Here is a 26127-nt window from a genome sequence, read left to right on the forward strand (position 1 = left end):
AAAGAGATGCTGGCTGTGGTAGGAGGTAGGCTATAGCTAGCGTTGCCGTCATAGAGCGGGCTTAGTCATCGGTGTCTCACCGGCCCTTGATAACGGAGAGGCGTGCTCAGTGGGTATCCGTACTCCCAGGAATCGCTGTTACTGCCAGGCTGAACAATCTGCACATATAACCTTATAGCTCTGAATTCACCAAACTGAATATATAGCACCTGGACACACGTAAGTATAGCTTTTTTCTTGCACAATAATGAGGTTTGATTCTTAATTCGTAAAGCCTTGGTGTTTGATACATGATATGCATGTCCAGTATAGCCTAGACCAAAAAGTCATGTCACCATGCAAAGCATGACAACTATGGATGTGCTGTTTCAACACAGCATATGCAGGCCCAAATGGTGGTATTAGAACAATGAAGAATCCATATGCTAGACATTGTGTTTGCCATCGGTATACTGTTTGACCAGATGGCAGTATTACAGCTTCTAGTCAACAATGTGAAGTTCCAAGACCACGCATGTTGTTTCGAAGGCTTTGTTGCCGGGCGACCATATATTTATGTAGGAATTTAATATTCTTCGCAGACAGCTTTTAACCAAACGTTGTCACGAGATATAGTGATAATGATATATCTTTAGACAGGCAAAATTCTCTTTACGGTTTGTGATCTTTTTTTTCTCCTTAGATAAACTGTCCGGGCATGATGGCGGATGAACATTTCGTATCGAAGGAGGAGCGTTTACGGTCCCCGCGTCTGGGTTCACGGGGAGGGAGATCCACTAGCCCGACCCACAGCGCTCACTGCAACCTCCTCAGACACAGCATCCTGAAAGTGTCAGAAAACAAAAAAGCCAAAAAGGTTCGCTTCTATCGAAATGGCGATCGCTTCTTTGACGGTATGGTGTACGCGGTTTCCCCAGAGCGATTCCGCACTTTTGAGAGCCTTATGGCCGAGTTGACAAACAGTCCAATCTGTGACAAAACCGTGCTTCCTAACGGCGTTCGCCACGTGTTTTCCCTTGACGGTTCCCGTAAAATAAGCGACCTTAGCGAGCTGGAGGAGGGCGAAAGCTACGTGTGTGCCTCCACCGACGTCTTCAAGTGTATTGACTATTCCCGAAGTTCCACGCCGTGCTGGAATGTCAACGTGAAGGGCTCCGAGTCTCAGACTGACGGCATGGCATCGCCAATTTCCAGAGAGAGTAATGGCGACTTTTACATAGACGATATGCGCGACTTTATACGGCCCAAACTTATCACGGTTGTCAGGAATGGCTCCAGGCCACGGAAAGCAGTCCGCATACTACTGAACAAGAAGACAGCGCACAGCTTTGACCAGGTGCTGACGGATATCACAGAGGCTATCAAGCTGGACACTGGGGCAGTAAGGAAACTCTACACCATTGATGGCAAACATGTGAGTATTGTACAGGCTTCCCATTGATTCATTGAAAATACTCGAATTTGATTGAGAGGTTTTCAGTTCAAGTCATTGAAATTCCTTGAAAATTATTTTTTGTTTGGTGGGTGGGTGGGTGGGGGGGGGGGGGTGGGTGGGTGAAAAATGGGCCAATATTATTTATTAGTGTTAAGTACACTTACACAACACTTTGTTCATTAATATTTCATAATATTCCTCATTGACTTATGGCAATATAACCTACATACATCATTTACAGAAAACTTTAAGAGAATTCTGATTTAAAAAGTTTTGTGATAGTGGCCAGGTCGGTATTGTATTATGTACCAAACTGTACTCGACTGATGATCAGGCTATCAATTAATACAGTACTGTTTAATTTCTTTAAGGTGTGTGCTTAACTGAATGTCCTTGAAAGTATTGCAAAACATCAGGTCCATCAAAAATATTTTCTTCCATTGGTGAGGACCCTGATCTAACTAAAAGTTCTGCGATATCAGTTTAAATTGATACTCAAGTAAGCGGAGATGTTTTAGTGACTGTAATTACAGTTCTTCATTTACTGCTTTAATGTACTTTTTAAGCTTTTTAAGATCAGCTTTCAAATCTTTTTTTGCATTGGAATTGAGGATGCACTTGTTACCAAGCTGAACTTGTGACGCAAAGGCAACTTTAATTAAATGCTTGAATCTTTTCGGTAGTTGTATGTAATGAAGTGGTTTGAGTGAAATGAAGGGTAACCGGTGTCACTTTGAGTGCACCGGTTGACAGATGGGGAGAGAGATAAAGAGGTCTTCATTAAACCAAGAGAGGGTTGGGGTGTGAGGGGCTATGGCATTGTGGGGGAGGACGGCAATTTGGACTCTTGTTCATGACCTTTAGGCACAATTCTTGAGAATAGAGATGAATTTTTGAGCATACTGAGACTTGTAACCATTCAGCTTTCCCCATTTGCCTCTCCTCGGACAGATATAAAATCTTATGCCTTAAGGATCATTTTAGCAATTCCCCAAAGCTGCATAAATGACTGGAAGTTCACAAATAATTAGAGACAAAAGTTTGCCTCGAAATAAAGAGGCTCGTGCAATCAATAACTTTATATGAACTTGAACTATAGGACTATTGCCCTTGTGTGAACCCTCGTCCAAATATTTCTAGAGAAAGCTCGATAATCAGAAAGGCTGTGTGAAATGAATTATTTACCCTGTGGTGTACAAAAGAGTTAACAATCTGTGATTATAGGTATATGTAATTTGGGGAGTTAACCAAGCACAAAATTGGCAGCCTCTTCCTGGCTACACCTACTTATAGGTGTAGGAGTTATCAGACCTGCTCAGGGAACATTGTATGTACAGAATCATCATGGGTATATGACATGATTGGCACATGTACTGCTGTGGAAATTGGTCAGGCAGTGGTTAAGCTCGAGCCTCTGTGGAATTATTACACGTGGCAGGTTAAAGAATATCTAATACATTGTTGAAGTGTATTGTTAATAATTATCTTAACTGAGTCAGATTGCTGCATTTTAATGAGTTTGAAGTGCCTAAGTTACCCTAGTTTTAACTCAGTCAGTTGTCATTGTCTAAGGAAGCAGAGTGGTCATTCATCACAGATTCCCTTGGCTGAACATCTCTGTACAGACTCTATTAATACACTTATTTGTGGTTTCCACATCATGTGTCCAGTGTGGCAGAGATGATGGAATTAAGAGATAAACTATCAGAGCCTGCAGTATTAGCAGCTGTCACCAGTGGGCAGTATTGACAGGCACAAGGGGAAAGGTTACTCCTGTTAACAGGATGTCCACTCTCCCCACATGTCCATATTGGCAAATCTGAGCCTGTGTGGCCGAATACTCAATGACAGCACACTACATTATACTTCCACACTGCTTAAACATCCCTTAGATATGCACTGAGTTATTTCTTGTACATTTCAGTTACTTCTAAACCCAACTGTTTTCTTATTTGACCTTCCAGAGTTTTTTTTTCTTGGTGTAGATGTACGCTATAGTATAGTTTTGGTTTTGACCCATTTTTTCCTGTTTATAACAGAAACTTTTTGATTATGTTGATAAGAATATACAAATTGATCCTTGACTCTTTTTGTTTCCTAGATTGATCCTGCAAATGAAGACAAGGGTTAAACTTTAGTGCATTTTGTAGAGTACATTTTCAAGTCTGATGCCCTAACAGTAATTCTTCTACCTGAATTACACTCTCAATGTTGACTTAAATAAATGGCTTTAATAACTGGGTTCATTATCGACACACCTATCTTAGCTACAGTAATCAAATTGTTTAGCTCATGGTCTGGACTCACCACTGGCTCACCTACCTATTGAAAAACAAAAAAGTTCACCTCTAATATTTGCATGACACCAACCACTCCAAAATGATTGTCTCAAAACCTGTGGTCACCAATGACTCACCCACAAAATTGGCTTGTGGTCATCACCAACACCCATCCACCCAGACTACACTCATAATGGTTGACTCAAGATTTCACAGATGATCACTAACTAATCCAACAAAACTGGTGTGTGGTCATCACTGACACACCCAGACCACCCAGATTACACTCCCAATCGTGGACTGAAGACCTCACAGATCATCACTCACTCACCCAACAAAATTGGCTTGTGGTCATCACTGACACACCCAGACCACCCTCCTAATGGTTGACTCAAAACCTCACAGATCATCACTCACTCACCCAACAAAACTGGCTTGTGGTCATCACTGACACACCCAGACCACCCATACTACACTCCTAATGGTTGACTCAAGACCTCAATGTTCATCACTCACTAACCCAACAAAACTGGCTTGTGGTCATCACTGACACACCCAGACCATCCAAACTACGGTCCTAATGGTTGACTCAAGACCTCACAGATCATCACTCACTCACCCAACAAAACTGGTGTGTGGTCATCACTGACACACCCAGACCACCCAGACTACGCTCCTAATGGTTAACTCAAGACCTCACAGATCATCACTCACTCACCCAACAAAACTGGCTTGTGGGCATCACTGACACACCCAGACCACCCAGACTACACTCCCAGTGGTTGACTCAAGGCCTCATTCACTAACCCAACAAAACTGGTGTGTGGTCATCACTGACACGCCCAGACCACCCAAACTACACTCCCAATGGTTGACTCAAGGCCTCACTTACTAACCCAACAAAACTGGTGTGTGGTCATCACTGACACACCCAGACCACCCATACTGCGCTCCTAATGGTTGACTCAAGACCTCACAGATCATCAATCACTCACCCTACAAAACTGGTGTGTGGTCATCACTGACACACCCAGACCACACATCCAGTGGTTGACTCAAGACCTCACAGATCATCACTCTCTCACCCAACAAAACTGGCTTGTGGTCATCACTGACACACCCAGACCATCCAAGCTGCGCTCCTAATGGTTGACTCAAGACCTCAATGTTCATCACTCACTCACCCAACAAAACTGGTGTGTGGTCATCACTGACACACCCAGACCATCCAAACTACGGTCCTAATGGTTGACTCAAGACCTCACAGATCATCACTCACTCACCCAACAAAACTGGCTTGTGGTCATCACTGACACACCCAGACCACCCAGACTACACACCCAGTGGTTGACTCAAGGCCTCACTCACTAACCCAACAAAGCTGGTGTGTGGTCATCACTGACACGCCCAGACCACCCAAACTACACTCCCAATGGTTGACTCAAGGCCTCACTTACTAACCCAACAAAACTGGTGTGTGGTCATCACTGACACACCCAGACCGCCCATACTGCGCTCCTAATGGTTGACTCAAGACCTCACAGATCATCAATCACTCACCCTACAAAACTGGTGTGTGGTCATCACTGACACACCCAGACCACACATCCAGTGGTTGACTCAAGACCTCACAGATCATCACTCTCTCACCCAACAAAACTGGCTTGTGGTCATCACTGACACACCCAGACCATCCAAGCTGTGCTCCTAATGGTTGACTCAAGACCTCAATGTTCATCACTCACTAACCCAACAAAACTGGTGTGTGGTCATCACTGACACACCCAGACCATCCAAACTACGGTCCTAATGGTTGACTCAAGACCTCACAGATCATCACTCACTCACCCAACAAAACTGGCTTGTGGTCATCACTGACACACCCAGACCACTACACTCCTAATGGATGACTCAAGACCTCACAGATCATCACTCACTCACCCAACAAAACTGGCTTGTGGTCATCACTGACACACCCAAACCACCCAGACTACACACCCAGTGGTTGACTCAAGGCCTCACTCACTAACCCAACAAAACTGGTGTGTGGTCATCACTGACACGCCCAGACCACCCAAACTACACTCCCAATGGTTGACTCAAGGCCTCACTTACTAACCCAACAAAACTGGTGTGTGGTCATCACTGACACACCCAGACCATGCAAACTACACTCTCAATGGTTGACTCAAGACCTCACAGATCATCACTCAATAACCCAACAAAACTGGCGTGTGGTCATCACTGACACACCCAGACTACGCTCCTAATGGTTGACTCAAGACCTCACAGATCATCACCCACTCACCCAACAAAACTGGCTTGTGGTCATCACTGACACACCCAGACCACCCATACTACACTCCTAATGGTTGACTCAAGACCTCAATGTTCATCACTCACTAACCCAACAAAACTGGTGTGTGGTCATCACTGACACACCCAGACCATCCAAACTACGGTCCTAATGGTTGACTCAAGACCTCACAGATCATCACTCACTCACCCAACAAAACTGGCTTGTGGTCATCACTGACACACCCAGACCACCCATACTACACTCCTAATGGTTGACTCAAGACCTCAATGTTCATCACTCACTAACCCAACAAAACTGGTGTGTGGTCATCACTGACACACCCAGACCACCCATACTACGCTCCTAATGGTTGACTCAAGACCTCAATGTTCATCACTCACTAACCCAACAAAACTGGTGTGTGGTCATCACTGACACACCCAGACCACCCAGACTACACTCCTAATGGTTGACTCAAGACCTCACAGATCATCACTCACTCACCCAACAAAACTGGTGTGTGGTCATCACTGAGACACCCAGACCACCCATACTACACTCCTAATGGTTGATTCAAGACCTCACAGATCATCACTCACTCACCCAACAAAACTGGTTTGTGGTCATCACTGACACACCCAGACCACCCAAGCTACGCTCCTAATGGTTGACTCAAGACTTCACAGATCATCACTCACTCACCCAACAAAACTGGTGTGTGGTCATCACTGACACACCCAGACCACCCAGACTACGCTCCTAATGGTTAACTCAAGACCTCACAGATCATCACTCACTCACGCAACAAAACTGGCTTGTGGTCATCGCTGACAAACCCAGACCACGCTTCTAATGGTTGACTCAAGACCTCACAGATCATCACTCACTCACCCAACAAAACTGGCTTGTGGTCATCACTGACACACCTAGAAAATCCAAACTACGGTCATAATGGTTGACTCAAGACCTCACAGATCATCACTTACTAACCCAACAAAACTGGCGTGTGGTCATCACTGACACACCCAGACCACCCATACTACACTCCTAATGGTTGACTCAAGACCTCACAGATCATCACTCACTCACCCAACAAAACTGGCTTGTGGTCATCACTGACACACCTAGACCATCCAAACTACGGTCCTAATGGTTGACTCAAGACCTCAAAGATCATCATTCACTCACCCAACAAAACTGGCTTGTGGTCATCACTGACACACCTAGACCATCCAAACTACGGTCCTAATGGTTGACTCAAGACCTCACAGATCATCATTCACTCACCCAACAAAACTGGCTTGTGGTCATCACTGACACGCCCAGACCACCCAGACTACACTCCTAATGGTTGACTCAAGACCTCACAGATCATCACTCACTCACCCAACAAAACTGGCTTGTGGTCATCACTGACACACCCAGACTACATTCCTAATGGTTGACTCAAGACCTCACAGATCATCACTCACTCACCCAACAAAACTGGTGTGTGGTCATCACTGAGACACCCAGACCACCCATACTACACTCCTAATGGTTGACTCAAGACCTCACAGATCATCATTCACTCACCCAACAAAACTGGCTTGTGGTCATCACTGACACACCCAGACCACCCAGACTACACTCCTAATGGTTGACTCAAGACCTCACAGATCATCACTTACTCACCCAACAAAACTGGCTTGTGGTCATCACTGACACACCCAGACCACCCAGACTACACTCCTAATGGTTGACTCAAGACCTCACAGATCATCACTCACTCACCCAACAAAACTGGCTTGTGGTCATCACTGACACACCCAGACCACCCAGACTACACATCCAGTGGTGGACTAAAGGTCTCAATGATCATCACTCACTCACCCACAGAACCTGCTTGTGGTCATCACTCAGACACCTGCTCTAACTATACCACCTTAATTCCTCAAGCTTTTTGCATATGACAGAGCAACTTTAAATGCAAGTTATGCACATTTTATGAGACAAATCTACATTGGTTGGATTGGCCAGTTTCAGGTCTTCACGTAAAGTGTAATTTTATCAGTCTACACAGAAATATGTTTTCAGAATATGCTTGAATAAACACTTTGCAAACAATGCGAAAACGTTGAAGAATTACAGTACATACATATGCTCCTAACAGTTAGTACTCTGCTTTCAGTCATCACCAACAAAATCTCCCTGCATCTGGGACTTAAGTCGGCTCCTTAAGTCCCCACAGAGTGAACCAATTGTTTCTTCACCCCAAAGGTATAATTGGAAAGTGCCCTTTGTTGTAATAATGACATCATTGTTAACTGGTCACTCTTGACTGATTAGCCATCCCCTGAACTGTAAATGACCATCTGTAACTCCCTCATATATGACTCAGAGAGGATAAAGGCCTTAGTGGACCATCCAGTATATGTGTTCAGAGGCCATCATTATATGTATCTGCTGTGAATGGCCATGTGGTCAGAGGGACATCAGTATGCATTACTGCATGGTAATGTGATATGCTCATCATGTATTGTGGATATGGGCTTTGTCTTGATGCAATATGACAAAGAGTTCTTTGTATTTAGTATTATGTGAACGGAACAATACATTCACATTTGTCCCTCAACACATTATTGCTGTGTTGCAACTGTTCTTTGCAAGATCATTTATATGCAACAGTGGATGGAGATACTACATGTACATTTATACAGTGATAATATTTTATGGCACTGTGTAGGTGTTCACGGATCAATTTTATATTAGTGTGTGGCACCTAAGATAAGTTTCATTTTCCAAATTTAATGTAATAATATTTATTTATTTCATTGGAGTTTTGTGCAGTACTCAAGAGTACTTGACTTATACGAATGTGGAAAACATAATATGGTGGGAGGAAAAATGTAATAATATATGAGATTATTCCTATGCACTCTATCACTATGCATTTTATGGCTTGGCACAATTCGCACCATTACTTAATGATAATTATAATCACGATAAGAGGAATATATATTTTGTAATTTGTAGTAAACATGAAATCTTCTTAGTGAATGAAAATGCTGTAGTCACAGCTAGAGAAAAACAAAACAGTATTGCTAAAAAAATGTGTAAGGTAATAATTTCTTAATTTTGTTTTAATAGTTTGGTAGGCAATAAAGTGTGAAACTTCCACACATCTATCTCAAAAACAATTTAGTAAAATGTTTATGTATTCAGTTGGCTTTATGTATATAATCTTTTAACAAAAAATTTCTTTTTACAAAATAACATTTGAAAATAATGACAGAATTATTTCACAGATCTGATCGAGGTTGACAAGACCCAACCACTTCCATTGTGCGTTTAAAGAAAGGCTCAGGTATTTTATTTCACATATTAGGTAACTGATGAGAAGTCAACGTGTTGGCGGCCCTACACTTGGCAGGTGATAATATATGTAACTTAATTTGGACCAACGCAAAGTACAATTGCCCTAGAATCAATGTAGATCATCCATTACGCCTGGCCTGGCTCGGTATTTCAACTCTAGCACTGTAAATCACCTGAATTTTTGCCCAAAAAGTGCATTTTGGAGGCAAATAAATGTCATAAAATACTACTTTTTGTAAAAAAAATTTCCAGTAAAATGTTGTCCTTCTCAAACGTGCAAGGGCATTTACAAGGTAAATAAAAAAGATCAGGAATGAGTGACTTTGTTATGGGCAAATTTTTTAGGTAATTTACATTACCGGCAAACAGTATGTGATTACATAAGCTACAGTAATCACGTCGTCAGCCCTTGTAGTTATATATCATTAAGCTGAGGAGTGGGTTTATACTGGCTCACGAGGATAAGGTGTTCAGAACTCTTAGTGACCTGATCAGGTAGAGAGTTATCTGAGACAAGCTGATTGATCACACACCTGTGCTGACCACTTTGGGACTGATCAGCGCATGCCAAGCCCAGCCACGATGTTGTCTTTATTTGTTATAACCCCTAAATATTAACAATACACCCCACAAAAAGGCCTGTATCCACCACCAACCACCCCGCCCCCCTTCCATGGGGCCCTCCATTAATAAGTTTTCTTAGAAAAACTTTGTTTAAGGGAGATGCAAAGTATCAGGTGCTATCACATAACAGAGTTACATTATAAATTTGATTCATTACAGAAACTACTCACAATGCACCCTGGTCAGTAACAAACAAGGTGGCTTTTTTTATTCTCTTTCCACTTTTTTGTTGTCTTATTCCACCCTGTATATTTTTATTCCCTCCTCACCACAGCCCGATCAGTGATATATAATGGTGACGGTAAGCTAGTGTTTAATACCTGGGTCTACCTGGTCGATGTATGGACTCCTCACCCCAGGCAGGTTAAGTAGCCCTTAAGATGGCATGGATTACCTGTAGGTCTTCTGTGTCAGATTTTTTAATGATGCTTGTTCTTTAGTAGTTTGTTTGCTACTTTCTTTTTATGACACCCAAACTGATTGAAGAAAGTTTACAAAATACTGTTTGTGTCGATCTTCTGTGTACATAAAAACCATGTTAGGATTCTTTGTGTTGGATGGAAGCCAATTGTTCCTGCACACCCGAATCTGTAACAGGTATGAAGTAAAATGCAAAAATTTCAATAGTGGATAGACCAGAGCTAGAGAGTATTGGCGTGCTCTTTAACAAATGTATACCATTTCTGTGAAATTCATGCACATGTAAAAAGTGTGCTGTAAATGTTTTAAAAACTGGTACATGATAGGTTTTTAAAAACCGGGCATGTATTCCTTTTTTCTCTAATTTAAACTTTACAGATGCTATATGTATCGACGATTTAATGTGTAGTACATTCCTGGAGTGGGAAGTTAAAATTGACGCACTTGCTTAAATCTGTGAAGATTGCTGATGTTTACCATAGGAATCCACTCAGTAGGCATGCGTGCATTTGTTAAGTATAAACCACACTGTTTTTCCGTTACTGTAAGATGTGTTTTACTCAGAGCTATTTTTATCCATTCTGTTACCTTGTTAATAATTTACAGAGCAGTTAAGAAGACCTAAACACTGTATCAGCTTTAGTTTCATGTTACAATCCCATTAGCACTGGTTAGTCACTGTGGAGGCTTCCAGCTTCAGGATGTAATCCTCCCATAGGCTTTAGAGATGAGGGATGCACCCCTTCTTATCACCCAGATCTATAAAACATCCGTTATAGCATGACTATAGAAGAGTGGTGCAGTTTGCATGTCTCTCTTTGCATAGATTTGTTCCCTTAGCAATGTTAAGTCAGTTTGACCACCTTTGATGGTCTTCTGTTTGGTATTGTTTTGTTATTCCCAAAGCCCTGTCAGTTACTAATATATTGACCACCTAACGTTTTTAGGGGTTTTTTGTGACACCTATTTCCGCATCTATTACCCTTTTGGTACTAATAGCTTGCCTGTATTAATTACCTAGGACTACAGATTATTAGTATTCTAATTTGGACATGCCCTATATTCTATTTTTTGGCTGTAATTTGGTCAAATCTAATTTATAAACACATTTTTGATAATTTGGAGGTTATAGAAATCATATAGAAAGCATATTTTTACCTTGAAATTAATTCACCTGCAGTTATTATATGGATGAAATGAATGTTTTTCCTTACACATTGAATTTATTCAAAATATGCTATGGCTTGTGCTGGCTTATTTTGTGACACTTTGTATTTTGGGTATGGCATTTTTCCATCATGCAAAAGGTGGAATCTAAAGTCACAGTAGTTTCATCACCATTATAGTGAACATTGCACTAGTTTTTGCTTTCGTCAACTGTATCATCTCATATACTTTTTCAAATATGAGGAAACTGTTATCAGGCTCTGACATTTGAACAGCTGGCTGAGGAGGGTTAAAAGGGGCAGTAATTTAACTGAAGTTTCTTTGTTTCCAATCTAATTGCCTTACACGTTGAAAAATGAGCATGGCGTCATAATTTAAAGAGTTTTTGAATGTTACCTCTGAAGAGCATTATCAACATGTCGTAATTGAAACGAAAAGTGCAGCTCCTTGAATGGTTCCCCCTATAATAGTGAGTCAGATTTTTACAATAATCTTGGGCCCCTGGGGAGGTAAATTCACAATCAGTCAACATACGGAGTCAGTCCCAAACATTCCAACCACTTGACTGGGTCTCCATGTCGTTCTTGATTAAATGCTATCAGCTCGGAGGAGAATGTTGCAAATTGTTAGTTGAGACCACAGACAAATGTCCCTGTGACTGTGCTCAGTGGTTCGTCGGTGGTTGATATTGCTTATGACTCACTGCTGGCCAGATATCGTACTGAATAAAATGATGCTGTAGTGATGGACTGATATTTCTGCTGCTAGAGATAATGGTTTTACCATCGGCAGACAAGTGTAATGAATATGATCCCGTTAAAGATTATTACAGGGCTATAGAGTGTGCTCAATAGTTATTGAGTTATGACAAAATTTGAAGAAGAAAAAAATAAAACAGAGAAGAAATACAATTTCAGCAAACTATGGTGATTATTAAATAATGCGTTGTATTCTTTCGTTATCTTTTTTTGAGTTTGATCTTGTTTAAAATATAATTTCACGCTACCTGTCAAAGAATACAAACATCCTATTCCAGCAAATATGTAGACGTGTAAATTAAAGAATTAAACAACAATACATATGCATCTTCGTGGCAGACTAATCAGTATGTAAAGTAAATATAGATCTTAAAAAGGAATTTGATATTGAACAGTTTAGCATTACATGTATTTATCTCTGACAATTTTAGCTACTGTCATCTGAAAAATGATAATCACTTTTAAAATATACTGCCAAAGGTGAGATTTATGTAAGGGATATATTTAGGCTCTTGCTCAGAATGACTTATCATGTTATCTGACTTTTCAGACTCAATCGTCACAGCATTTCTGCTCTGCTGTTTTGCTCTGTGTCATTAAAAGTCTTAGACCATGTAGCCACTAATCCCTGAGCATTCCTCAGTCTCCTGAATTTTATTGTTGGCCTCACAATTAAGCAGTCTGTCCATAGTTAATCATTCCACAGTTCTGGCCAATGATTTCTGTGAGGACAGTTGGCTAGTGGCTGGACTTATACAGCACAACTGTGGCAGACCTTCAATGGCAAGGAAACTCTGCTGGCTGCTGGCCATGTCTCTGTCAGGTCATGTGTCTCACCCTCACACAGTCTACCTAAACCCTGGATGATATAACAGACTGGCCTCTCAGTTCACTGACAAACTGCCTAACCCCCAGCAGTATTGATCAGTTGTCCATATTTATTCCTCGTCTAGATGCTGCTGCGTTGGCACTACACCATGTGGATATTTTCCCATATTGACCCTTGTGTAAACCCTCCCAAATCTGCAAGAGGAAGATATGTGAACTGTACAAGAGGACAGTCAGCATACGTACTTATGGGGAATCATCCTCAGGAAAAACACACCTCTATGGGCTCAGTGTTGTTGGTTTGGATGTAACCAAATTCCAGTTGTGAAACCCTTCACTTACAGATTAGCATCTTTATTTGCCAAAGAGTATCTCCCAATTTCCGGCAGCACAAATTGTGAATCTATAGGCCTACAAAAAAAAAAAAAACACAGGCACTATAGATAGTACATGCATTGTCAGAATCACAGGGTAGTTACTCCACAAGCACTCATTTACACATGAACCTGACACATGATATTGTGCATGGACCTGAATATCTGTAAGTAGAATCTGTAAGGCAGAATCTGTAAGTAATATTACATCACATGTGATCTGTTGTCAGTGCTCCACCCATGCAGCTGCAATTAGAATTCTACCCAGGAACTATAGTTATATAGTTCCCTTTATAACAATGCAGCACAGACATGATTTGTAACCAGTAGCTTTATTTCTCTGTAACTAGTTACCTAATCATGCATGCTCTTAACTAGAGGATTGTAGGAGCTCAATCAGGCTCTGTAGCCAGTAGCACAGCCATGGTGGAATAGCAATGGTCAATGTTAAATCAGTTGCTCAACATGGAACCAAGAGTAACCTAGTAGCACAACCAAAGTCTTAAAATTGTAGCATGCAAGTAAATGAGTAGCACAGATATTTTCTATGACCACTCCAATACACAATTGTAGAAACCAATAGCACGTTCATGTTTTGTAATCAGTAGCGCTAACATGTTCTTCAAGCAGTAGCTCAGTTATATATATGATCAGTAACTAGCAGCTCAACAATGTTCTGTAATAGGTGTCGGTTTTAATGTTCCATGCATCTAGTGAATGAGTACCGGTACCACAGTTAGGAGTACAGCAGGAGTCTGTAACCAGTAGCACAGTATAGTACAGTAGCCTTTAGGACAAACATGGCCTGTAACCAGAAGCGCCACCATGATTGTTTTTAACCAATAGCACCACCAGAGTCAAAGTATTAGCACCAGATTAATGACTCTGAAGCCAGTAACATAGCAATGTACTCTGAAACCAGTAGCACAACCAGTCTACCTATTACCACATCCAGAGCCTGTAACCAGTAGCACAACCAGACTGATTCTGAAACCAGTAGCACAACCAGACTGACTCTGAAACCAGTAGCACAACCAGACTGACTCTGAAACCAATAGCACCACCAGAGTCAAAGTATTAGCACCAGATTAATGACTCTGAAGCCAGTAACACAGCAATGTACTCTGAAACCAGTAGCACAACCAGTCTACCTATTACCACATCCAGAGCCTGTAACCAGTAGCACAACCAGACTGACTCTGAAACCAGTAGCACAACCAGACTGACTCTGAAACCAATAGCACAACCAGATTGACTCTGAAACCAGTAGCACAACCAGACTGACTCTGAAACCAGTAGCGCAACCAGATTGACTCTGAAACCAGTAGCGCAACCAGATTGACTCTGAAACCAGTAGCACTACCAGTCAGACTAATATCACAACCAGGTTTTGTACCAAGTAGCACATCCAGATTGACCCTGAAACCAGTAGCACATCCAGATTGACTCTGAAACCAGAAGCACAACCAGATTGACTCTGATACCAGTAGCACAACCAGTCTGTAACTATTACCACATCCAGGGCCTGTAGCCAGTAGCACAACCAGATTGACTCTGATACCAGTAGCACATCCAGATTGACTCTGAAACCAGAAGCACAACCAGATTGACTCTGATATCAGTAGCACAACCAGTCTGTAACTATTACCACATCGAGGGCCTGTAGCCAGTAGCACAACCAGATTGACTCTGATATCAGTAGCACAACCAGTCTGTAACTATTACCACATCGAGTGCCTGTAGCCAGTAGCACAACCAGATTGACTCTGATATCAGTAGCACAACCAGTCTGTAACTATTACCACATCGAGGGCCTGTAGCCAGTAGCACAACCAGATTGACTCTGAAACCAGTGACACAACCAATCTAACCATTACCACATTCATGGCCTGTAGTCAGTAGCACAACCAGATTTTGTAACAAGTAGCATAACCAGAGTGTGTAGCCAGTAGCATAACCAGGTCCCAGTAATGAAACACCAGTTCCTAATGTTTAGGCATTATTATGGTAGAAAAAAAGTAGCCAATGGCTATTCCAAGACCTGCAATTATAAGAAGTGGTCTGTGATCTTGTACATGTATTACACATATGATACTCAGGAGCTCTGTCAGCTTGAAACAGATCATTTTCATGAAATCTCTTTGTTCTTGATATTCTTGTCAATGATACAATGAATTATTCATTGGTTATCAACCAGTAATTATTATTAATGAAACAACATAGTGTTACATTGTAGAACCTTACAGTTAACCTAAACTACTTGGTACTCTGTGTACACATTGTATCAATAGGTGATATATGTATTTGCTTTTCCCAGATTTTTAATTTCTGATGAATCTTTCCACAGGTGTCATCCCTGGTGGATTTTTTTGGAGATGAGACCATATTTGTGGCCTATGGACATGAGAAATACTCTGTGGATGATTTTGATCTTGATGAGAATGGTAAGGTTGAATTGTAATGTGAAAAAGATAGCTGCTATACATTTATGCCAGTTGTTCGCCCTTTGGGTGATGGGTATCTCAGTGATAATTTATGTGTGTATTTGAAGTGTTCTGAACATACTAGGCATGGTTCACTGATTGTATATCTGTACAGCCCCAAACATACTGTAAATCTTCAACCTTTTCAACCACTAAAACACTTTTTTCAGTGGCATTTATAGGTACTTTTGTTATGAAAATGGCGATAAAAATAATTTATTTGTGTCATTAAAGATGCAAGGCTCATAAAATTGTGCAAATTATCATTAGTTCTCTCAGAATTTTCAAAATAAGGTTGAAGAATTAGGGTACATACAGACACACACACATACATACATACATACATACATACATACACACACACACACATACATACATACATACATACGTACATACATACACACACACATACATACATACATACATACAAAAATACATACATACATACACACACACATACATACTGATTGTATATCCCCAATAGCTTTAATGTTATACAGACCTTTCTGGTGCAGTGGTAGTGCCAGGCTAAGAGATTTCTATTGTGGTCCACTAATTGTGATTTCTCAAGACTCATAGCCACTCTGTGTGACCGTTTGTCAAGAACTGTCATTAATCATGACCCTCACTGTTCTGCATTTTCTGTCTACCTGTCATCTTGTCATTATCCCAGAGGTGATCTCAGTCTGCTTATTAGCTTTCTCAGCCAATCGCTCACCAGGAAATTATCCTGTGCCCCTTTGACAGCCAGACAGTTGTTTTCCTGGGTTGCTATGGTAATGGAGAAAATGCATAGAACATAAATGAGAAATCTGTCTGATATTGCTGCAGCAAACATGTACTGTAATTCTGCTTTCTTTCTGCACTTGACGACAAATTTGGCTGGATGTTGTCACTAGCAACAGCTCATGTAGGTTGAAGACAGGTGAATCTGTATTACACCAGGTTACTAGATGCCCTTGTGGAAATTTGGTTGGACATCCTGCAATCCACAAACCTTATCACTGTAATTCTTCAACCTTTTTACATGTTTGTAAGATGTTTATTCAAGCATATTCTTAATGTGTTTTTCTTTGTTCACTTTTTGTGAAGCTCTGAAGCTGGCCAATCCAACCAATTTGTTTTCAAAATGAAATTACAAATGTGCATAAAATGGACAGAAAGTTGCTCTTTCATATGCGAAAAGGTTGTGAAATTAGGGTAGTTACGAAAATATTACAAAAGACAATGAAATCATTGTGAATGATGTTGTGACTAACTCGTTGTAATAGACAGTCTGGCCTCTCCATTCTCACAAAAGGTTTTGTTTTTTCATATTAATATTAAGTTGCATTTTATGTTTGCTTTGCATTTTGTCCCATCCAACAGAAGTGAAGTTTGTGAGTGCTTACTGCCGCTCTGGAAATGCTCGCCCTCGAGAGCGTGTCACGCTCAGGTCGCCCAAATCCCCGCGCCGTGTCCTTTCTTCGTCATCACGCAGCCTCTATGGCGATGGTTCGTATGCTCAGCCACATCTCTAACCTCAGGCTCTTACATAATCCGCTCTGACTGAGCGTAATCAGCTAAACACTATTGATTGCACACATCTGTGTTTGCCAACCAGGTCCTGATTTAGAGAGTTGGAGGAGGGAATTGTGATATCAGAGAATGAAACGGGTGGGGTGGGGAGAAGGGTGGTACTCAAGGCTATTAACTGTTGTCTAGCACTGACAAAAGTATACACCAACTAACATTTTTTTACTTCTATAAACCAAATCTGTTCCAGTCAAAGGCTGATAATGAAATTGACAATTAGATTTAGGGGGAAATCTACTTTCTGTGGTGTATATTGAATTTCTGGATTATCACTAGTCATTGTTATTAAGGACTTCTCAGTCCAGCTTATGCTGGATTCCTCTCCAGCCGTACACTGGAAGATCTTTCAGCAACCTGCGGATGGTCGTGGGTTTTCACCAGGCTCTGCCCGGTTTCCTCCCACCATAATGCTGGCCACTGTCGTATAAGTGAAATATTCTTGAATATGGCGTAAAACACCAATCAAATAAATATATAAATGAAGACTCAGTACTGATGGGTTACCTTTCACTATCGAGTCGTGGTAGACATTGCAAGTTATACAGACCTGAGGATCAGTGGTTCAAACCCCATAAAGGACACCTTGTCATAAACAGATTTTTCATTGTGTCTCCTATATTGTCATCTTTCTTTGCTACAGGCCCCATCTCTCCAAAGACACCTCTGTCCCCAAAGGTCAGGCGATCTAAGCCGGGATCCTCCTCCCCGACACCTGTAAGTCCTTTATCATCAATCACCCTTTGATAATTACAGGTTTATTTTTTGAAGAACTTACATATCAGTCCTTTGGCTAATTGAAACATAGTGTGTGACATGAGAACTGTCTACTCCATACTGTTCATGGTAATAGAATGATAACATTTCAAGAATGAGTTTCGCTTTTCTTTTCTTTTTTATACATGTGGATGTGTTATAATCATACAAATGCATTTCTCTTAAATGACAAGTCAGAAGGTGTACAGCTATACAAATAATATGACTTTTTGGGTTGCAGATAAGACCTCGTCAAACCAATGGACATACTTCTAAAGGTGTGTTTAACCACTTTTAGGCAACTTCAATTATGTTTTAATTTATACGGCAAACTGTAAAATATTCAGCTTTGAACAGTGAAGCTGCACTGATTTTTTTTACCCTAATATTTAAAGAGAAATATTTGACATGTATTGAATTCACCTTAGTAGAATTTATCTTTTAGTTAACAAATACATATTGTATCAAAAAGAGAATATAAATGGCTTGTAGGATTGTAGAATTTCCACACTTGAGTATTCCAATGTTATGTTTTAAACTTTGGAATTGGAATGAATAACATATTTTGTTATGAGCTGTATTTTGCATATGGTGTTGTGTCTATTTCAGTCACTAATGGTTCCTCTCCAAACCTGATGAATAAATATGAGGTGGGAAAAATTATTGGTGAAGGAAATTTTGCCATTGTGAAGGAGTGTGTTGACAGGTATATTGTAAATAGACTTTATACATCTAAAAAATTTATGATCTCGTACTTGTCTCACAGTGTCTTTGATATTTGTCACAGTAACGTTTATAATCTTGGTTTTGTGTGAGCACAATTGAACTGGGTTTTGTGTAAGCAAAAGTGAGATGGGTCTTATGTGGGCACAAGTTCAATCATTTTTTGTGAGCACAAGTGAACTGGGTTTTGTGTGACCAGAAGTTAAGTGGATTTTGTGTGAATATATGTGAACTAGGTTGTGTGTGAGCACAAGCAAACTGCATTTTGTGTGAGCACTATTGAGCTACTTTTTGTGTGTACAGGAGAACTGGATTTTGTGTGAGCACAAGTGAAGTGGGTTTTTTGAGAGCCCAAATGAACTGTTTTTTGTGTGAACATAAGTGAACTAGGTTAGCAGGGTTTTGTGTGAACACCAGTTAACTGGGATTTGTGTGAGCACAGTGAACTGGGTTTGTATGAGCACAAGTGAGCTGGGTTTTGTGTGAGCACAAGTAAGTTGGGTTTTGTGTGAGCACAAGTTAACTGGGTTTTATATGAGCACAACTAAACTGGGTTTTGTGTGAGCACAAGTAAACTGGGTTTTGTGAGAGTACAAGTGAAGTGGGTTTTATGTGAGCATAGAAGTAAATTATGCTTGAGCACAAGTGAACTGGTTTTTGTAGGAGCTCAGGTGAAGTAGGTTTTTTTTGTGAACACTAGCGAGTGAACTGGGTTTTGTGTGAACAAAAGTAAACTTGATCTTTTGTGGTTTTGAGTTGGTTTTGATGTTTGTTGTTTTGTTTTCAGATTGACCAAACAACCTTATGCCCTGAAAATCATAGATAAGACCAAATGCAAAGGAAAGGTAAGTTAATTAATTGGCCATGATAAGATTTGTTTATTCATTGATCACATGGTTGATAATCATTACATTATTTACTTTCACCATCATTGGTAGTTATACACGCGTAGCACAGTATATAAATAATTCAAACTTTTATCCAAACGGGAGTAAAACTACACAGTGTTTTATGAATGTTTGCCATGTGCATATAATAACATTTCTGATGTTCACAATGTTCAGATGTAATATGATGATGGTGTTTTCAGGAACAAATGATAGAAAATGAGGTTTCAATCCTGCGTCGTGTGAAGCACCCAAATATTATCTTACTGGTGGAGGAGTTGGACGGTGTAGATGAGCTCTACCTTGTCATGGAATTTGTCAGGGTCAGTGGCCTTAATTAGACATTGGAGAATTCCATTTTTTGTCTTTTCCTTTTTTTTTTGCTAATTTTCAGCAAAGTGGTTGATTTGATTTGCATGTCTCTAACAGTTGTTGTCTTCTTGGAGTGTGCACAGAACGAATATGTGTTAACTATGCCTTACTGAGTGAACTTTTGGTTAGTTTAAAAATGCATTCTTCTTGTAATAAAATGTCAGATGTGAATGTTTAATTTGTTTATACTAAGTACCACATTGATCATGTATTGATGCATAACTTGCGTTGTTCATTATCATTTAGTTGTGTCAGAATTTTGTCAGAGACATGACATAATCATGACATCATGGATTCTGACTTGACAGGGAGGAGACTTGTTTGATGCTATAGCCTCAGCCACAAAATACACAGAACGCGATGCGAGTGGGATGATCTACAACCTGGCTAGCGCACTCCGCTACCTCCATTCCCTCAACATTGTCCACCGCGACGTCAAACCAGAAAACTTGCTTGTAAGTTGCTTACACTAGCTTCTATTTCAGACATATATAAATTAACATACAGAGTAATTCATATATGCATCCTGGGATATGGCAAAACTGGTCAACTGATTACTGTTCCGGTGGAATGTCAGACAAATTAGAAACCAATGAAATTTACATCGTATATAATCTGCAAACAAGTGAACTTTGATGAATAAACTAATCTCAGTAACACCTATGACAATGATACTTGCATTTGCAGGTGTGTGAGCACATTGATGGCAGCAAGTCTCTTAAACTGGGGGACTTTGGTCTGGCTACAGTAGCCAATCAGGTGCTGTTTACCGTGTGTGGGACGCCCACCTATGTGGCCCCAGAAATCCTAGAGGAGACAGGGTAAGAATAGAAGACTTCTTATTAGTTGACGAATATGACTGGGTTGAGTTTCTTAACAGATGATGTGAAAGCTGATCGGTTGGCTGTGAAAATATTAATTTTAATGAATTTTAATTTTATATTCTAGGAATCCACGAGCTTTCAGAAACCATTACATTTATATTGTATGAAATCTTCTGAATATTCCATTCACAGTTCTCTATACAGTTGTGATGAATCTGATGAAGCTTTGGAGAAGATTAATAGGGGTTGCTTTTTGCTCTTCTTTGGGCTACCTGTATGCCTACACAATACCTGTAAAGCAGCTTAAAGGATAAAGGGAAAAATTTAAAAAAAAAAAAATTTTTTTCTTTGGAAGCAAAAAGTTGGCAGCTGTCATTGTGCATAGAAAATCAATGATACCTAGCTGAAGACAGGATTGAAATTGTCTGGGTATCATTGATTTTATTCCACATTAAGATAAAGAAGAGAATCTATAGCGTCAGAGCTGGCTGGCATTTTTAGTTTGACCACATAATAGAGCTTGAAATGCCAGCATCTTCACCCTGGAGTGCCTGGCAGGTCAATATCATGTTATTTTGAATACATCTAATTTGCACACCAATAGCAGCTGCAGATGTATTTCCCAAATACCAGAGTGTTATTTCCCAAAATACATATACACACCATATTATTTGTCTTCCATTTTGTGCCTTACAATTTCTAGATATGGCCTTAAGATTGATGTGTGGGCTGCTGGTATAATCACCTACATACTTCTGTGTGGGTTCCCTCCCTTTGTCAGGTACGTTTCTTCACACATGCTCAGTTTTGGCATTTGGTTGGTTTTGACACTGTTATGCTTTCCTCTACCTTCAAACAAATTCTCACTGCTGATAATCAGTGGACATTGCTAACACGGGTTCAGTTAAGTGAAAGAAGCTTACTGTAAGATGTAGAGAAGAATATACAACTCATCAGTCACCTGTATCAGCTCATGTTGAACTAGCCAGTGTAAAGTAAGTTGTTATATTATGATACTGGTAGAAGGGTGGTGTTCATAGAAGTCACTGTCAAGTTGCACTTTTACATTTAGCTTGTCATCAATTACGGTGGTAATGGTTTGGGTTGAAGTTAGCCTCTACATGTATGTTTGTTTTATATGTATTGAACATGGAAAAATGTAGTCATTTTTTAAAATAAATTTTGAGAAGTGTGCTTTGTGTGGTCACATAACAAATTTTATTCAAACCGGAAATTTCCTGGTTTTCTAGATTAGGAGGTCAAGTGAGGCTGTTGGGGTATTTTTTTAAAATACATGATTGTGTTTTATTTCAGCCAATCAGATGGCCATGAAGAGCTGTTTGATCATATCATGAAAGGAAATTTTGAGTTCACCTCCCCTTTTTGGGATGATGTATCCAACTCAGCAAAGGTACACATTTCTCTTTCTTATAGGAAAGGGTTTTCCTGTTGTTATGGATACAGGTACATCAACATGAAAGGTTTTTAGTCCTCCGTTTTATTTATGTTTTCAAGTTTTATAACAAATTCACAGAGTATTTCATTAAGAAAATTAGAAAAATGCATAATCTTATGTTTATTATAGTCACAGTTAGTTCAGTTTGGTGTAAAAATGCATTATTGCAAAAATGGAAGTTTGTTATAATGTCCAGAGTTTTTCTTGATTATGTTATTAAATTGTTTAATGTCTTTCAGGACCTCATTGCTTCCATGTTGGAAGTTGACCCAGAACAGCGATTTTCTGCATCAGAGGTTTTACAGCACCCGTGGGTCTCGGTACGTTGTCACTGTGCCCTTTGTCATTTTACATGTTCTATTTAGCTTTAACAGATATAGAGGTCACAATATATGTAACTTGTAGAATATTAACAAACTTTCATTCTTTGTATTTGTTGTTTGAAGTAAACAATTTTTAAGCCTAGTACAAAAAGTTTATAGTAGATACAGTAAATATGTTGGAAATTTAGATAATATAACAGCTCAGTGGACATACTGGCTCAAGCATTGCTCTTGCTTTGGTTAATCGGCTCTTGGTTGTGTGCTCTAATCCAGCTTCAACTGGTTTGAGTTTTAAGTCAGGAGGGTTGCCATGCTGGAACCTTGCAAAAGTCTGTGGTTTTCTCAGGAAACCTTATTCCTTCACCTATAAAGATGATTAATGCCAAGCAAATGAGATATTATTAATTACAGATTCTCCTCAAAAAAATAATATAAAATATAAAAACAGTTCATTCAAATGTTGTGGTGAAATTTTCATTGAAACGTCAAATTGGTGATGAAAAGCTTTTTGTGTCTTTGTTTGCAGGATGACACAGCTAAAGATGAAGACATTCACACTGGAATCAGCAAAGAACTCCGATCTCACTTTGTCAGGAAACCCAAATCTACATCCCATGCAGCAGGCATTGCCCTCATCGCAGTGAGTAATGGAATGGTGGCATAGTTTTTAATCCCATGGTGTGGTGCTAATGTGAAGCACCTCCCTATTACCTCAAAAATGGGGAGGTATCACATGTTTTACTCCCTCAGAGTGATGTAGGGCCTTGAGTCATTGTAGCCTATGTCTGCAACGTCAGCAACATTACAATGTATAACATCAAGCAGTTTTTAATCATCATGATGAGACAGAAGGGAACATTTGACATCAATGAAATGACATCAAGCCATGTTGTGGGGCATTTGACAGGTTGCATTGATTGTAACACAGCAATATATCAGGGTTTTTTTTTGTACCAACCTGAAATTCTAACATACAAGTTCTTGTAAATCTCATGCCAAATACATGTGGTACATTACATCCAAACTAGAATGAGTTAGTTTGATATAATATCTAAAGAAGCATTAGACTGGAAAAGTTACCCGGTGACCAGTTCAAGACAGAGAATTTCACAAGAAGCTTATCACTTATCTGACGTAAATTTTTAAGTAATTAATTTTTTTTTTTTTTGCAGTCAACAGCTTTGGACAAAGGTTCTCGATATTTCCAAGGTCGTAAAGGAGCTCAGTTCACTCTGCAACCCCATGAAAACGGCAGCTCTACAGGGGATGAAGTCTTCTGAGCTCCCGTCTTTCCATGTGCAGTTTATTTACTGTGTAGTTATTCTGTATGTATTTCATGAAAGAACTTCAGCGGGACGATTTTCCAGAAGTGATTTTGTACAAAACCAGAGTGCTGTTTGCTGCAGCAGTTGTATTGTAATCTTGAATATTTATCAACACTTTATGCATATGGTTTCATCATTTGATCAAATTGATCCTCTATTAGTGTTCATAATTTCACAGGGTGATGTTCAAATGGTGTCATTTACTACATGTGTACTAAGTGGTCAGTCAGGGGTGTATATTGGATGGTTCCCCTCCATTGTGATGGTGTTCATTGGATTGGATGATCTTCAAGGGGTGTCCATTACATTGGACAATTCAGCAACAGTTTGGTGGTGTCTATAACATTGGGTGATTTTCATGTTGTCCATAACAGTGGATTTTCCCCTTTCATTTTGGTGGTGTTTTACACTGGGTTATCTTTATAAGGTGCCCATTACAATAAACGATCCCACCACAGTTTGTTAGTGTACATTACATTGGTTGGTTTTCATGTGCTGTTCATTATATTGGATGATCTTGCTTCATGTTGGTGGTGTCTCTTATGTGGTGCCCATTACATTGTGTGATCCCTCTTCAAATTTGGTGGTATCCATTACAATGGATGATCTTTATGTGGTGTTCATAATTTGGATGATGCCAATTCAGCTTGGTGGTATCCATTACATTGGATGATCTTTATGTGGTGACCATGACATTGGATGATCCCACTTGAATTTAGTGGTATCCATTACATTGGATGATCTTTATGAGGAGCCCATTACACTGTGTGGCCCCTCTTCAATTTGGTGGTATCCATTACATTGGATGATCTTTATGAGGAGCCCATTACACTGTGACCCCTCTTCAATTTGGTGGTATCCATTACATTGGATGATCTTTATGAGGAGCCCATTACACTGTGTGACCCCTCTTCAATTTGGTGGTATCCATTACATTGGATGATCTTTATGAGGAGCCCATTACACTGTGTGACCCCTCTTCAATTTGGTGGTATCCATTACATTGGACGATCTTTATGTGGTGTCCATTATGATTTCTAGGTATTATGTACTACAAATGTGAACCTTCAAAGATATCTGTTGCTTTAAAATGTACATCCTTTGGTGTCAAATTTACAAAGGTAATCATACAGTATTTATTGTTACGTAGGGTGACCACACTGATACCAAAACATTGATATTGAATCTTTAGTGATGTCAGTTCCAAAGAATTTTTACATGGTACAGGCCGATTATTACCCACCATAAAGACTTTTGGTTTATATGCCGGGGCCTTTTGACAATAATAGCTGCATGTAACCCTCCTCTATTTAGGTCAAATACATGAAGTGAACAGATATGTAATGGCAGATATTTTGCCCAACATGAAAGGTGTCCCCAGATTATTTAGACTTAAGTCTCAGACTGGTTATTACACCTGGTCAGGTGTTCATCTCAGGTGTCTCATAATCGTCTTTCTTACATCAGCAAAGATCAGGGAATTACAATTACTTACAGGTGACATGGTGACAATGACAAGATCATCAGGTCATAAATAATGTCATGAAATAAATCTGGGCAAGGCAACATACAATAAGTCATTTGTAATTAGGCCTACAAGAATATATATGCATCTAATGCTGCACACACGTCTGCATTTTGAGATCGTTTTCAAGATCATGCTAACATATTGACTGATTGCCATTACTTTTACAGTTGTTTTTCATCTCCTAAATGAAAGGACATGTGGAGGTTTTCTGCGTCCTATTGTACACAAGAAAATGAGAAAGGTGTCTTGGACAGGGACGGTGACAAAATATACACAAGGTTCTAGATGGGTTGTATTGTTCACTGCAGATATTGGTGTTTGTGTTCTGAAGGCCTGT

At 39.9% G+C, this 26127-nt stretch overlaps 1 protein-coding gene across 1 annotated transcript; it reads left to right on the forward strand.

Annotated features, from left to right (window-relative positions):
* The first annotated feature begins 1119 nt into the window (after positions 1-1119).
* Positions 1120-25025, forward strand: LOC135473062 (serine/threonine-protein kinase DCLK1-like). The gene is made up of 15 exons (XM_064752857.1): positions 1120-1414; positions 15889-15985; positions 17393-17518; positions 18240-18313; positions 18594-18630; positions 18962-19058; positions 19863-19920; positions 20166-20285; positions 20643-20789; positions 21022-21155; positions 21862-21939; positions 22473-22569; positions 22854-22934; positions 23464-23577; positions 24110-25025. Exons 1-15 carry the CDS (start codon positions 1175-1177, stop codon positions 24215-24217), a joined length of 1608 nt encoding a protein of 535 aa, XP_064608927.1. The 5' UTR covers positions 1120-1174; the 3' UTR covers positions 24218-25025.
* The last annotated feature ends 1102 nt before the right edge of the window (positions 25026-26127 follow it).

This window comes from Liolophura sinensis, chromosome 8, assembly GCF_032854445.1.
Source record: "Liolophura sinensis isolate JHLJ2023 chromosome 8, CUHK_Ljap_v2, whole genome shotgun sequence".
NCBI classification, from domain to species: domain Eukaryota; kingdom Metazoa; phylum Mollusca; class Polyplacophora; order Chitonida; family Chitonidae; genus Liolophura; species Liolophura sinensis.